This window comes from Rhamphochromis sp. 'chilingali' (assembly GCF_963969265.1).
Source record: "Rhamphochromis sp. 'chilingali' genome assembly, chromosome: 12".
Taxonomy (NCBI): Eukaryota; Metazoa; Chordata; class Actinopteri; order Cichliformes; family Cichlidae; genus Rhamphochromis; species Rhamphochromis sp. 'chilingali'.
In genome coordinates, this window is record NC_137939.1 from 6,541,141 (window position 1) to 6,556,646 (window position 15,506).

Here is a 15,506-nt window from a genome sequence, read left to right on the forward strand (position 1 = left end):
CTAACTATCAATGCAAGTTGTAAATGAACCAGAAAAATACGTGCCTATTTACCTTCCATCCTTAGAAACGTTTTTGTAAACAGTTATATTTATACGTTTATCAATTAAAAACTGAAATTACACTTCTACTAAACACTGTTAGAACTAGGATGAATTACTCATTCTAAATGTCTAAAAACGCGCTAGTCCTACTGTAAATGATCAAAGTTTCAGAATTACCCGCATGGAAGGTGCACCCAGAGCCCACAGAGTTTATTATATGCCGCCCTCTACAGGTCAAATCCATACACTGCACTGACTGTTTGGTTTTAGTGTTTTTTAAAGAAATTAAAATATCCCCTGTTGTTATCATTCATTATGAGATTCAGCAAGATTGAAATGGCCATTATCCCCTTTCACTCTGGGGGTCGGATGCCAGCACATTATCCAAAGAGGCTGTTTGGTACCACTGTGTCTTTTTGTAAATATTGCACTCTGATCTGGCCATAAGAATATAAGAAGGAAACGACAAGCTGGGCGAGTACCAAGGGCTGAGAGAAGAGCACTCGATGCAGTGCGCAGGACCCTCAAGCTCCCAGGCCTCCGGTTGAGGACCATTTTTAAAGCTAGCAATTACAATAATAAAATAAATTTAAAAATATATCAACAGAGGATTTCTCACACCTAACAACCACAAACATGAAGATGGGACTTTTGTTTTTAAAGAGTAAAAGTCAGCAGAACTGGAGCTGAATGTCTAACATTTATTAAAAAATAAATAAACAAGCTCCACATTAATATTCACATTTAAATCTGAAACGACAGTTTGGCTGCCTCTCGCTTATAGCGTGTATGTGCTTTTGCTTTCAAGTTTTTTATGGGCTTTAACAACACTGCTTTTGATTGGACCAATTTTGACATCCATTTTGTCTGACCAATCAGAAAGCCAGAACCTTGTTGGTGCATTAAGGAAGGGGAGAAAATACAACTGTCTACTAGCAGCTCAAGAGGAATATTAGAAGTCCATCTGCGGCGGTTTGTCTGCAAACACGAGTATGTACGCGAAACCTTTACGTGCACTTTTATTTGACTTATTCTTGAAGGTTGTGTCGCGAACTCGACGATACATTTAGCCAGTGCTTGCGAGCTAGCATTCATGCTAGCAGCATATCGTTAGTACTTTAATGGACGATAACAGCTGATTTCTCTCACTTTGCTGACAGCATTGTCACGAGACCTTGGCACTTACAAGTGCATAATTTGCAAGCAACTTTCTTGCATCCTGGGGGTAGATAAATGTGTGTACTCAAAAAGTGAGTTGACCTTTCAGTGGACAAGCTAGCAGCCTGTGTAGCAAAACAGTAATGTGACGACGTGTTGTGTGACCAGTTAGCAATGGTGCAAGGACGGGGAGCGTCATCAAACCAGGTGAAGCAGATGTGCGTGAACGCACTCCAAAGATATTCCGAATTGCAATTATAGTAATATAAAATATTCACAAATGTGTGTTATAATTACATTTTACGTGATATATGTATTAAATAAACGCGTTTCAGCACATTTTAATGAATATCCTAATTGAATGTTTGGAGACTGCCTCTAATTATTCAGTGCGCAGGCCCTTGAATGGTGCTGGAACAGTTTTTGTTTTGTGTAAACGGCACGATTTTGATATATTTATGCTACAGAAACGCGCCACGGGATTATCTGCAATATAGGAGAAATAGTCTGTGCATTAGTGAGTTTTTGTTTACGTTTTCTCTTCTCGGTGCAAGTGCGCTAGTAAATCAACAGTGATGCTGAATGAATAAAAATACATGTTTTAAACGGGAAACCTGCTTAAATAAACGTAACGCTTGGTTTATGCTAATTTTGATGCTGTTTAGTGCGAGTGCAGTCCTAAGAAGCTACGACAAATCAGGGACACGATGGGCCTGCCATTTTGTTAAACCAACAAGAAGATGAATGTCCAAATGCACCAATTTATTTCTCAAATTAAAGGCAGGAAAAACAAAAGCTGTGCGGCCATCACCAGGTGAATTAAATGTAATAAGTTTAACAGGTAATTTAAGGCACCCAGGTTAAATGAGGTCATTGACAAAGATTATGAGTATTTTTGGACTTGTAATTGAAATTAAACATTTACAGAAAATAACTTTGACATGGCAGCTTTTTTTTCCCCCTTAAGTGTCTTTTATCTTATGTTGCATTTGATGCTTCATGATCCTTCTCACATCAGCACAGCTTAACAAGACATTGAAAGCATAGTCAGCAGTCAGTAAGCCAGAAAGATAAAAGCATCCAGCTCAACTACTCTCATGCCACTTCTGCTTACTTTGATCACTTCTCTCTTCTCACCCATTAGCAGTTTGAGTTTGTCTGTCATCCAGTGTTATGGAACTGTCTTGATAGTTGTTGTTTTTTTTTTTTTCCCCATGTGTTTTGTCTTCTTCCATCAGAAAGAAAACTCAGTGCGATCATCTGCTAAGGAAAACATCTGCCTGTAGTAAACGTGAAAATGGTAAGATGCTGCAATTCATTTGGGTTTTATTTTACAAAAATTGTGCCCTTGAACGCACTCTTTTAATTTTAATCCAGAGATGCTGCAATATTAGAGCGTGAACCTCAACAGTCAGACCACCCCTTTGGCCATATTAAATATGGCCAAAGTTTCAAATAACAAGAGCCAAAACCTCATAGTTCAGACCACATGAAACACTCTGTTTCCAACTGCTTTTATTTATTCTTGGCTGTGTTTGGTGTCAAAGAAAAGGAATGTCCCTCATATGGTTTTCTGAGGCATATTTACTGTCAATATTTCTTTCTTTTTTTTCTTCTTTTCAATAGGTGTGACAACTGCCGAAGTTTTGTCACAGAAATACTTAAGAGAATTGGATCAAGACATCACAGAAGATGGAGCACTCTCCTTGTGTGTACATACCAGAATTTGGAGGCAGTGAGGAGATAGGGGAGGAGGAAGAAGAGGAGATCTACCAAGTCAACTCCAACATGGAACCTGACATGATGAGGTCTCATTATCAGGTTGAGAAAGATGGGAGCTCTTTCCCTTGTCAGCACTGTGAAGGACAGTTTGCCAGCAAGCAAGCCTTGGAAAAACACATGGAGGTCCATGCTTTGGCTAATGATGAGGCACATTTATACAAAAACAATACAAACAAAATGTCTTTTCCGTCAAATTTAAGTCACCTGCCGCATGAAAAGTCAAACGCTCTGGATTCAGAAGATTCAGTCACGCAGCTTCATACGTCATCCACGACTAGCTCTAATACTTCTCTTTTGTCAGCTGGAGATCTCACTGATCAGCCACACACATCAGAAGTATCAGAGGGGCATCATGCGTGCAAGTACTGTGAAAAAATATTCACAACCCACACCAACAAGAGACGCCATGAGCGTAGAGTTCACGAGAACCAGCTGCAGTTCACACATGTGGAAAAAGCTCAGCTGCCTCAAGAGGAAAACCTTCACAGAACAGTCAGTGAATCATCTCAGCAGCAAACACGGCTTGGTGACAATACACCGCCTGCAGCTGTTGTGGAGAATGAAGGGGAACATGAAGAACATTACATGTTAGATGTCTCTAGCAATATTTCAGAGAATCTGAGTTTTTACATTGATGGAAAGATAGTGTCAACAAGTACAGTCAGTAAATGTGAAGCAGCTGAGGTCCATTCTGGGTCTTCGACTCTAGTTGGACTGGATGCCCTGATTCTGGACCCCTCTCATATCAGCCAGGTATTAAATGCAGATTCAGTTATAAGCAATGACATACCTGGTCAACCACTTGCCAAGAGGAGAACTGCAACACCACCTCTCTTACCACAAATTAAAACCGAATTGGAGTCTGAGGTAGTTGTGTCTTCATCTTCATCATCACTTGTATCTTCGTTAATAGAGAATTTACTTCCTCAGAATACAGAGTCTACAGTTGTGCAGAAAGAAAGAACAGTGTTTCTGTCGCCAAAGCTAAAACAGCTCCTAGAAAAGCAGGATGGCCTTAAACCGACACTTGCGCTCATTACAGATGGCCAGAAGCCATGCTCACCTGTCTCTATCTCTGTCCTACCTTCTGGAACAGGAAAGTTTAAGAGAAGAACTGGCTCTCCAACAGGCTCTCCACAACAGACTCCAACATCTAATGAAGAGTCATCATTGTCAGATCTGGGAGATTTTGATATTGTAAGTACAGGGCAGATAGAAAACCAACATAGTTCACCTGTGAACCAAACAGTCTGTGACAATGATGACGTTACTACATCCGTGACGGAGACAGCAGTGAAACCTGTTTTGCCAGACAACTGGCCCCCTGTGACAGGCGGTAATTCCTGTAACCAGCAACCTCTGGATCTTTCTAATACAGTCAAAAGACAAGAAGATGTAGCTTTAGCTAATGCTGTGCTTGATTTGAGTTTGCAAAAAAAGAGCCTTTGTGAATCTGAAACTATGTCAAATTCAGGTTCACAGGCTTTTGCCAATGAAGAAGAACAAAAAGCAGTGATGGAAGAATCCTTGATAAAAATTGGAAACCAAAACCTAAGTCTTGCAAATTCTGAGGCTCCTTTAGTCACAGACTTCACCATAGTAACGGGTTCAAACATTGTTACCCCAGTGGAGCCTGTTGCAGATGGACTTGTCTATGGACTTACCCTACCCCACAGTTCTCTCACTCCATCATCTGCCTCCTTGACTCCTGTCGCCTTGCAACCAGCTTCACCATGCACTATAGCATTTGCTTCCCCAGCTGCACACACCATGCTCCCTACTGCTCCTTCATTAATCACAGTTTTGGCACCACCGCCACCTATCTCCACTGCTTCGAGCCAACCAATCCAGGTATTGGGCCCAAATATAACTACTGAACCCTTGGTACTCTGCGCAGAAAATGCATTAAATTCTTCTGAGAGTGATTTAACGCCTACATTTGCCACTACAAACTCTGCAAATCTCGTCACACTTTCCCAACCACTTGACCCAACACTAAATTTACCTGGCCATGTGTTTCTTACTGATCAAATAGCTCTCAACCCACCAATAGTTGATTCAGCACCTATCACAGAAGTGCCGTTCACACCCACTGTAACTTTAAGTGATTCCCTACTCAACTCTTACAACATTGCCAGTAACACTGTGTTAATAGAGTGTACAATAGCTCTTGAAGCCCCAGGGAATGTAGTTCCTGCTGCAATTACCTTACAAGAAAATACAGCTGAGCCTCCAGCACCTACACAGATGGTTGTTAATCACATAGAACAGCAACAGATTGTATCTGTTCCCAGTGCTCAAACTGTGGAACCCACTATTCTTGTGTCCTCCATCGCAGAATCGGTAACTCTGTCCACTTCCACCTCAGTGGTATCAGATTGTCCTCCTCTGGGTGAGTCAAACTCTGACCCAGAGCCCTCAGTTGGGACAGGGCCACCAACCACAAAACCTGAGGAAGCCCCTGACAGTTCTGCTTCCGCACCTGAAATCTCACCTGAACCCGCTCCCTCTCCCGAGAAAGTTAATGAAGATGAATCCTCAAATGATCCAGAAAATGATGTCCAAGAGCAGACATTCACCAAGAATTTCATCTGCAATGTGTGTGATAAGCTTTTCCATTCAATGAAGGAACTTAGTCATCATGTGGCTGACCATGCTGATGACTGGCCCTACAAATGTGAGTTCTGTGTGCTGCTATTTGGCAAACCCTCTGCTTTACTTGACCATCGATCAAGCCTCCACGGTGTTGGGAAGACTTATGTTTGCAGTGCTTGTACAAAAGAATTTGTATATCTTTGCAATCTGAAGCAGCATCAGGAAGAATTGCATCCAGGCCAGCAGTGTACTCATACAGAAGAAGAAAAAGGCAAACTAAGACCTCAGAACTACAACAATTCAGCTAAAGTCAACACAGATGCTTCAGGACCTGAAGCTCAAGAGGAACTCAAGAAATTGGTGAAAAAGGAAGAGGGTGAAGTAGATGTGGGTGCTGAAGAACTGTTTACAACAATTAAAGTCATGGCTTCAGATGGAGGCAAAATCAAAGGGCCTGATGTTCGTCTTGGCATTAACCAGCACTATCCCAGCTTCAAGCCCCCTCCATTTCCTTACCACAACAGATCACCTGCTGGTTCGTTGGCTTCAGCCACAAACTTCACTACACACAACATCCCACAGACCTTCAGTACAGCCATTCGGTGCACCAAATGTGGAAAAAGCTTTGATAACATGCCAGAACTCCACAAGCACATCTTGGCTTGTGCCAATGCCAGTGATAAAAGGCGATACACACCCAGAAAGAATCCCATACCTCTACGTCACTTTGCAAAATCTCAAAATGGAGTGCTGTCTACTACCAATTCTACAAATGGATTAAATGCTTCAAACAGAGTCAGTCAGTCAAACAGGTCCAAACCTAGCCAGGAACCACCTGTAAAGTTCAAAGTACTTAACAAAAGGAAGAAAAAGTTTGCCCAAAGGGTCATGCCACAGAGGAACAAGTCCGTGCATTCATCAAATAAAATGTCACCTGTACAGGTGGGTGAGCAGCAGGAACTATTTGTGTGTCCACACTGCAGCAGGGAATTCACAATGCGTCGCAGCAGAACCAAACACATGGCTGTTTGCCCCAAGAAACCTAAAGAGGTAAAGAAAAGGAAAGAATGTGGGATCTCTGTGACGAAGGAAAACGATGGACACTTGCATAGAGGGGTTCCTCATGGTGAAGAGCAACAACAAGGCTCACCTCCACATAAAACAAGACTCCAGACGTCCGCTTCTGCAAAGAGGCCTGCCATCCTACCAGTGCAAACTGTCTTTTCAAGCAAAAGGAGTAAAATCATTATAAAAGAGAGCACGCAGCCAAAACAAGAGACGCCCACCTTGAATGAGCTTCCCATTGTTCGCACTTTTAACCCCTCCATGCGGCAGTATAGCAGAGTGCAGCACAGCGTCAAAGGAGTTCCCATCAAAATAACTATTGTCAAACCTCGGCAGACAGCACCGCAGAAGGATGAGTTGCCTCCCACCCAGAGGAGAGAAGAAGCAACCGGATCCGTCACCAGCAGTGCTAAGCAGAGCGCTTCAGCCTGATGACTACACAGCAGGCGATCGGGGATCAGCAGGTAGCAAACATAGTAGCACATGTAGCTTGTGTGTAAGTTCTCAGCACGGCTGTGTTAAGAAATCTGTTTTATTTTTATTCTCAGGACTCTGCTGTATGGATCTCCTTCAGTGACTTTAAAGGGAGAAAACTGGTAACGACACTGTAAACCCAGCAGACTTGTAGGCTGCAGAATACTGTATAATAAACTGAATTCAGGACACTTACAACAGACCATGAAGAATACTGCAGTGAGTAGGTTTGTGTATAACCAAGTCTTTGAATGCTTTTGTAGTATTTTTGGAGTTTTGTAGAGTTATCCTTCATTGCAGAAACTTTCTGTCAACGGCTTGGATTTGCACTTGAAGTTTAATCTGACTGCTACATGTCACAAACTGAAGAGGAAGTGGGGGGGGGGGAACTGAGCTGGAAGGGCTACTCTGCTCATTAGGTTAGACGATGGCAGGTGGCAATCATTTCCCGCATGCATTTGCACTTTTTCTTAACTGTTGTCTGTGGCCTTTTGGTTTAAACTCTTAATGCATGCTGTCTGTGAGCTTGTGATTTAAGTTGCATTCATTTGGGATGGAATTTTTTTTTTTTTTTTTTTTTTTTTTGAGATGCAGTTAGGCCTTAAACACTGCCTCTGATCATTTGTTGGCCTGTTAGGAAGTAACCAGCGTAAGTATCCAGAAGACATGCCAGAGATAAGAAAATGTAAATGTGTATGATTGTTTCTGAACTTCAGCCTACAGAATCATACAAAACCATAGTGTATGTAATACTGGTGACAAGCATCATGATAAATTGCAACTATGAATTTGAGCAGCGTCACTTAATACTTGGGAAAGTCCATTTTTCATCATGAGAATGTGAGATTAAGTTGATTTAATGCTAAAGCCTTCTCAGTACAAAACCGTATTTTGTCATTGGCCGAGCTGCTACTGTAAATACATGTATGGGAGTTTTATTAATAATGCTCTATGTGCCATCTAATGTATATAATATGACTAAATGTGTCATAAAAGTGGTGAAAACAAGTATTCTGTGTTTCCCAAGTAAAGAATTTACTTAGGTGGTTCACCCAAATACAGTCACCATCACTTACTGTAGCTCAATTTGCATATTCAGACCTTGCAGAAGATGCTTTGAAATATTGCATTGATGTGACATTTCTTGTCATAAAAACAAGATAAAAAACGTACCTGGAAAGCTTTTGCTTGAGAACGCAGCGCTGCCTTTGCAGCCGTTTTGAATGTGTGACACCACAGATAAATTCTTAATGTCTGGGGAAGCTCTGCAGTTTGGTGAATTTACAGCGCACTCCCAAACAGAAATACTGTGCTAATATTCTGATGCACCACTGCTGGCTTTACATTTAAGTTCATGTCTAAAGAACACTGACAGAGCCAATCTTTGTTTTGGCTTCACTGTCTTAATTTGCTCACCTGATTTTGCACTTATTCTGCAAATGCTTGCTTTTTTGTGTTTTTGTTCTTTTTGTTCTTTTTTTGTAGTGTTGGCCCCACTTAATGTGCAGTCAGTTAAGATATTTCCATCTGTAACATACAAGCATTACATCATTGCTTATAATCTGTGCAGCAGTTGTCAACAGTTTAATGTGTGAAGTGCATAAAATGAAGTCCAACATGTATCAATCACAGTATGGGAATATTTTTTGGTTTGTTTTTGTTTTGTTTGGGGTTTTTTGTTTTTTGTGCAGCAAACCTCTAGTGGCATATAAAAATGTTTGTGGCATCATGTCAGTAAAGTATCTGTTTATTTAAAAATTTCTAAGCTACTAGTTTGCTCCAGTGCTATACAGGGTAGTAATTGTGTTATGACTGAACTGAGTGTTATTAATTTGCTCAAACTAAAACTTGACAATGGCCTGTATCTGAGGGACAGTAATGGTACTTATACATTTTTGACTTTCAAACTCATTATTAATAATATTGCTTTCGTTCAGAAAGTCTTCAACATCTTGGATGTACAGAACGTTTTGGGAGACTGTTATTTTACTGTGAAAAGTGCTTGTAGCATTTCGTAGTGTAAATGGAGTCCTGTATATTTATTAATAATTTAAAAATCATGTTATCAGTCTTTGAACAATTTCTCTGTATGATTTGCACTAAAGTTTTGTTTCGTTTTTCAAGCAAGTGTTCAGAATAAATTGAGAATGTTAAAGCTTTTTGTGGAGTCTATATGAAACTTTATCTAATGGATCAAGTTGAGTTTAAAGAATCCCAGTAAAGAGCTGCAGCCTTTGGATTGTGTTCTGAAAGTATTCAACAATGGCCAGCTGGTGGCGCACTTTCCTTACTTTAACTTCAGGAATGGCAGATAACTGAGGAGAACGGTAGATAATAATGTAATACCACTGCATCTCTACCACACTACAACATTCTGTTTGAAAAATCCATTCATGTTTTTCTGCACTCTAAAAGAGAGAGGGGGCACTGTTCGTCTCTGGTACATGGAAGAATATCCACAGTTCCCATCCTAGGACCCAATTCTTGAAAAAACAGTTATGTAGTATAGCATTCTTAATTCTACAAGATATATAATCAACAGGAGCAACTCACTACCGCACATTCTTCATGCTGTTTTACTTTACTGTGAAGAAGTGTTGAGAAACCTCTCAATTCTTTATATTTTGCTTCCAAGGAATCTGACTTTTCTTCTATTCTTGTGGTCTTGAGCAAGAATTCTCAAAGCTCTCTGAAGGTCTTTCAAAGTTTTTCTTTGGACATTGGCTGTTTTCCCAACTAATTTTCAGTTTAGTCCTTGTCTCTGACCACTTTCAGAGAAGTGTTTTTTGTTTTTTAAGCTCCTTAGCACTGACCTATGAATCACCCAAGCATAAATAAGGCACCTAACTCAAGGGATGACTCAGTTATTGTGTCTTCACATAACAGACAACAAAGAACATATTTTAAATTGTATTTTTAGGTACTTTTGCTACTAGTACACATCTTGACAAAAATTGCCAAAGATAACAAAGTTTGACAGGCTTAAAAAATATCTTCAAACCAATAAGGTGACTCCCAAACACTTAATTGCTAAAAACCTGGGAAATATCTGGATAATGCACACTGTCTTTACAACAACTGAGGAAACTGGACAAGTGGAGGATAAAAGAAAATGTGGCAAGCCTAAAAAAACAGCTTGGTGTTAGCATTGTCTGCTACTAATTACTTACTATATATATAGCTTTTTCATGCTCTATTTGTATGCTTGCACATGCTTAAATCTTGAAAGTGGAGAGTATTTGTATGATATTTAAAAATGTTGAGAAGCCATTTGATTAACTGGTCATTTTCCACATTTCCACATTCTTTTGGCTTGTACAGAAAATTTTCCACGAGCATCAAAGCGGCTCAGTACATTCTTCCTGCAGACTGAGGATAGAAGTAATCTGATGACACAAACAAAATTGAGTCTTGACAGATTCCAACAAACTCCTCCTTGTTCTTCTATACTAAAGGCTACTCAGTATGTGCCACTCTTTGCACCACTGTTAGTCTTTCAGCTCCACCTACAGCTAAAATTGCTAATTAGACATTTCCCATCAAAAGCTGAGATTGTGCAGATTAACATTTGAGAGACATGCTGGGCTGCTGGTTAATATGTACCTTTTGGTTGAGCCTTTCTAGAGCATTACACAGCTCAGTCCTTCTGTGTCTGTGTCAGTTAGATGAATAGACCTGCCTGAGTGTATTAAAAATATTTCTTTCCGTTAAGGCCAGAGCAAACATTAACTGAAGAGAGTAATGGCATTTCTGTCACTTTTAACTTATAACTTCATTCTGAATGTGTTTTTATGTGAATTCACAAATACTGGTTAATGTTGCATGAGAGCCACAAACTGATTCTTGGTGCATTATAGCTGAATTACAGCTGACATTTCAAGCTGCAAATGTCTACCAATTTCATCGAAAGGATTTCAAAGTTGGAAATGCTCCTATATTAGGATTTTTGAAAAGCTGTAAAATGCATTTTTCTGCTGGAAGAAGCCATCAGAAGATAGGTACGCTGTGATCATAAAGGGATGGACATAACTGCAACAATACTCAGGCAGGCTGTGGAGTTTAAAGTTTGATCATTCTCTAATGACTTCTCTGTAAACCCTATAGATGATTGTCGGAGACTCTAAGAAGATCAGCAGTTTCTGAAATAGTCAGAATAGCCTGTCTAGCACCAACAACCGTACCGCCAGCTACTTTAAGCTTTCCTTTGCCTGTATGTAACCACACAAGTAATTTCCATCGACCAACTGGTCTTCGGGTCAAACTAATTTGTCATTTCCACCTTTAGCAAGAACTGTTTTCTTGCATATTATGAGAAGCATTGTGGTGGAAGTTGTTTAATTAGCTTCCTTTTTTATTAAATCTTCATGGAAAGCCACACAGAGCTCTCACTGTCAGATGTGAGTCGGCTTGTCTCACCAATTTGTGTACTAGGGACTGGAATCGGATGGTGTTACTATATCATGATATGAGCTTTATATCATGTAAAAATTTATACCAGTAATAATATGAAGAAAAATTAGGCCAGGAATTTTTTTTTATTGTCGTTCATTAAAAAAAAAAAAAAGACAAAATATAAAAATACTGCAAATTTTAGCATTGATCCAATACCAAATAAATACGGGGGCGGTACTGATACAATTAACCTATTAGTACAGCTTATGTAGGGGAGAGCAGTGTGTAATGATTAATGAGATGAATCATCATCAGTTTTCAAGTCATGGACACATTTTAATCGTGATTAATTATTTTTACATTCCAATACATATACAAATACAAATGTAGAAGGAAGACACAAAGTAGTCCTATATACATAAGCAACTGAAATTTGTATGTACAGATAAAAATGTACAGAGATATGTACACAAGTGTGTGTGTGTGTGTGTGTGTGTGTGTGTGTGTGTGTGTGTGTGTGTGTGTGTGTGTGTGTGTGTGTGTGTGTGCAACCATGTTAAACTGGCTGTAAAAGTCTACAACTGAACGAGCTGCTCAGTGCTCGTACAGTCTCATGCAGGGGTGGGAAGTGTTGTCCATGATGGATGTTAGCTCAGACAACATCCTCTCCTCCCCAATCTGCTCAACGGACTTCAGCAGACAGTCCAGGACAGAGCTGGCCCTCTTGACCAGTTTGTTAAGTTTCCCCCTGTCCCTCTCTGCCGTTCCACCACTCCAGCAGACCACAGCATAAAAGATAGCAGTCACCACCACAGTGTCATAGAACATCCTTAGAAGAGTCCTGTTCACCTCAAAGGATCTCAGCTGCCGTAGGAGGTCTAACAACCTGCATAACAGACTATATCAACTTCTGCGTGGATAACACTGACCAGGAAATATCCAAATTTATGATATCGGTATTGGACATAAAAAAAGTGGTATTTTGCCATCTCTAGTATTTATTCTTTCACTGAGCATATACCTGCATCACGAGTGTCAATGATGACGTCTGCAGGCTCAAAAGTCCTGGCCTTGCTCAGCCCCGGTCCACTCACACGCACATGGCTTGCATCACCAATCTCTGACTGCTTAATCATAACAGCAATTGGGCTGCTGGGAATATGACGACCGTTCTTCTTGATCTTAACAAGGTACTTGCCAATCTCCTTGGGAACAAACGAGATTCCTAAGACAGACAGACAAAACAGATGAGGGTTAACAACGCTTATTCTTGTGTGTGCATGCAGCCCGTTTCAGTTGCTCCTGCTTCTTTCTCCATGCTTTAACTTTTATTACTTCCCCCCCTCTGTCTTTTACTTAGGGATTAATAAAGTATTTGGATTCTGCTGAGTCTCATTGTTTAGCAACTTCTCACTTATCAGGCGGACACTCACCAACGTGAGCGTTACATAGCATCTTCAGCAGGCAGGGCTCCTCTGGCCCTGAGGGTGTTGTAAGAGAGGCTGTTCCCTGGATGAGGTCAAGCTCTCCTATGTCCAGTGGAATATCTGCAGCTAAACCCACCTTCAGATGGTACGTCCTCATGATATCGTCACTTAGAGAAGGAAATGAATTACTTTACTGTAGCTTTTGGGCTGCCATCTTAGAGGCTGCATGGATGGTCTACACTGATGTAAAAAGACAGTTACCAGTAATCCTAGCAGAGAAGGGGCTGCCTGGGATGTGCTTGTCATTGTATTTAACAAGGATGCTGTAGTCTCGTGGCAGCACTGGCAGGTAAGACACCGTGCAGGTTCTGTCCTGGTTGTGCACACAGCCCCTCGATGGCCAGAGACAAACCACCTACAAAGATGTGATATGAACAGACAGTGTCCCGTGTGTTCAAAATCAGAGGGAGCAGGTAAGTCATAGCGAATATAATTGCATTCCACAGCACACAATGTGTGTTTGGCCATGTGACTGTTACCTACCTTCTCCAGCATCTTTGGTTTTAACAGTAAAGACAGCTGGCTTGTTGACAGGCACTGTTCATGTAATCCATGTAGAACTGTAGAACTTTGCCTGATGCCATTCGGACCTCACCTAAAGCAAAGGGCAAAAAACAATGACACTCACACATCACTATGATCAAACTATCTGTTTATAAAGAAGGCTTGTTACCTGTTACCTTGGCAGGTCCCGCTGGCGCGCCGTCCTCCGGCTCACCTCGAGCCACGCGCTGTCCACCCTTACAATAATCACACTGTTGCTGTAACAGTATATTCAACAGCTGCAGCTCTCCCACTGCCAGCTGTACACATCACCACCAAACAACAACAGTAAAAGCAGAGCACAGGTTTTAAGCCAGCGAGGCATGATTTTAGATGCCGGTGAGTCCATCTCACCTGCAGCGCCATTGCAGACCACACCCCGCCACAATAATAAAGTATTTTTTAGTTTAATTATAAACTTTGTCCTAATTATGTCCTGGGTTTTAACTATTTAATCAGTATCGGTATTGGTATCAGCGATACTAGCCCGTATTTACTTGGTATCGGATCGATACCAAAATATGCAGTATTGCACACCACTACCTCGTGCCCAGCTAATAAGAAAAGCAGACATGGGTGCGCAACTGTGCGTGTAGTTTAAATATAGCAATATTGCCTCTGTTTCATTGGCCGGCCAAGTGGCTCATGGGAAGCGACAAGGCCTGTAAGCAGAGTTTGAACTAGAGCGGCGATGGTTCGAGTCCCATCTGCATCCGCTCTGTACTGCCCTCAGTACACTTCAGCCAGCTGAGTCTGTAGAGCTCCAGACTCACTCTGCCTTTTACGTTTTCTTCAAATCCCTTGTTAACTTTTGGGTGGAAAGGCGTTCAAGGTACCACAAAGCCGACTGGGTCATGCTCCTCACACTTTTTACATAGCCCGACTGATACAGTTTATCTGCTGATGGCGACTGACTCGGTCAAGGTAAATATAACCATGTCATTATTATGAAAAAGACACACAGCTTATCATCTTATATTTCTGAAATACCTAAAATCACTTGTTATGATCCAACGTTGTCAGTGTTTGTTTTATGTGTGATTCCTCCCACCAGAGGATGGCTGTGGGTTTTTTCCCCTTTTCTTTCTTAGGGGGTGGACACCTGGGCGTGCCTGCTGAGTAGTTGGGTGGAGTCTCTTCCTGTTCTCGGATTGGATAACTGGTTGATCACCTCCAGTATTTAACCACCAGATGACAGCCACTTGGCCTCTCCTAGCCTCCTCCATCCAACAAAGCACATGTGTTTTTGAGTCGTTATTTTGTAGAGTGTCTTTGCCCATTGATTTGCAAGTATAACCAAGTACAACCTTTTTGTGTGTGTGTGTCTGGCAATAGAACCTAAGTCTTGTAAATAGCTGTAAATAGATTTGTAAAGTAGCAATTGTGTATTTTGTTTCACCTTGTATACATTGTTCACTGCAGCAGCCTAGTAGGCGTGAGAAGCCATTTTTGTTGATCAAGTTTTCTCCTGTTTTTTGTTAGAAAGTTAGGTAAGTGAATTGTCTTTTGGTTGGTTTTTATTTGTGTAGGAAAGCATAGGGACCATTAAGGAGTTTTGTTTGTTATTTTTGGCATTGCTCACTGCTGAAGCAAATAAATGGCTGCTTAGCACTTTAAAAGATACTAAACATTAAAAATTTAAAAATATATTGTCCTCTCTGGTTACTTTGGTATGATTGACTCTGAATTACTTTATGGTAAATAACACACTATTGACAAAAAACGGTGTAAGAATTCCAGATCAACGGTTTTTAGTTTAACATACAAATGACGACCTTTGACCTTCATCAGGTTTTATTTAATTGTCAGAGAAAACATGTGCTCTTCATGCAGCTGATTACATTCAGTGTGTAAAACAGAAGCTCTGCAGGTCTGAGATCAGCAGCTGTCTGAAACACCAAAATGAGGTAGTGCTAATGCTGATATACAGTGACACAGTTACATGGGGGATTCATCCCTTTGACTTTT

General features: G+C 40.8%; 1 protein-coding gene across 1 annotated transcript; it reads left to right on the forward strand.

Annotated features, from left to right (window-relative positions):
- The first annotated feature begins 920 nt into the window (after positions 1 to 920).
- On the forward strand, positions 921 to 9,265 carry prdm2a (PR domain containing 2, with ZNF domain a). Its single transcript, XM_080897956.1, has 4 exons — positions 921 to 1,032; positions 2,439 to 2,500; positions 2,827 to 7,106; positions 7,191 to 9,265. The coding sequence occupies exon 3, from the start codon at positions 2,893 to 2,895 to the stop codon at positions 7,072 to 7,074; it is 4,182 nt and encodes a 1,393-aa protein (XP_080754082.1). The 5' UTR covers positions 921 to 1,032; positions 2,439 to 2,500; positions 2,827 to 2,892; the 3' UTR covers positions 7,075 to 7,106; positions 7,191 to 9,265.
- Positions 9,266 to 15,506: the final 6,241 nt, after the last annotated feature.

What these genes read in the sequence shown, in the direction of transcription:
- prdm2a (XM_080897956.1), top strand. Translation starts at nt 2,893, where the DNA reads ATGGAGCACTCTCCTTGTGTGTACATACCAGAATTTGGAGGCAGTGAG.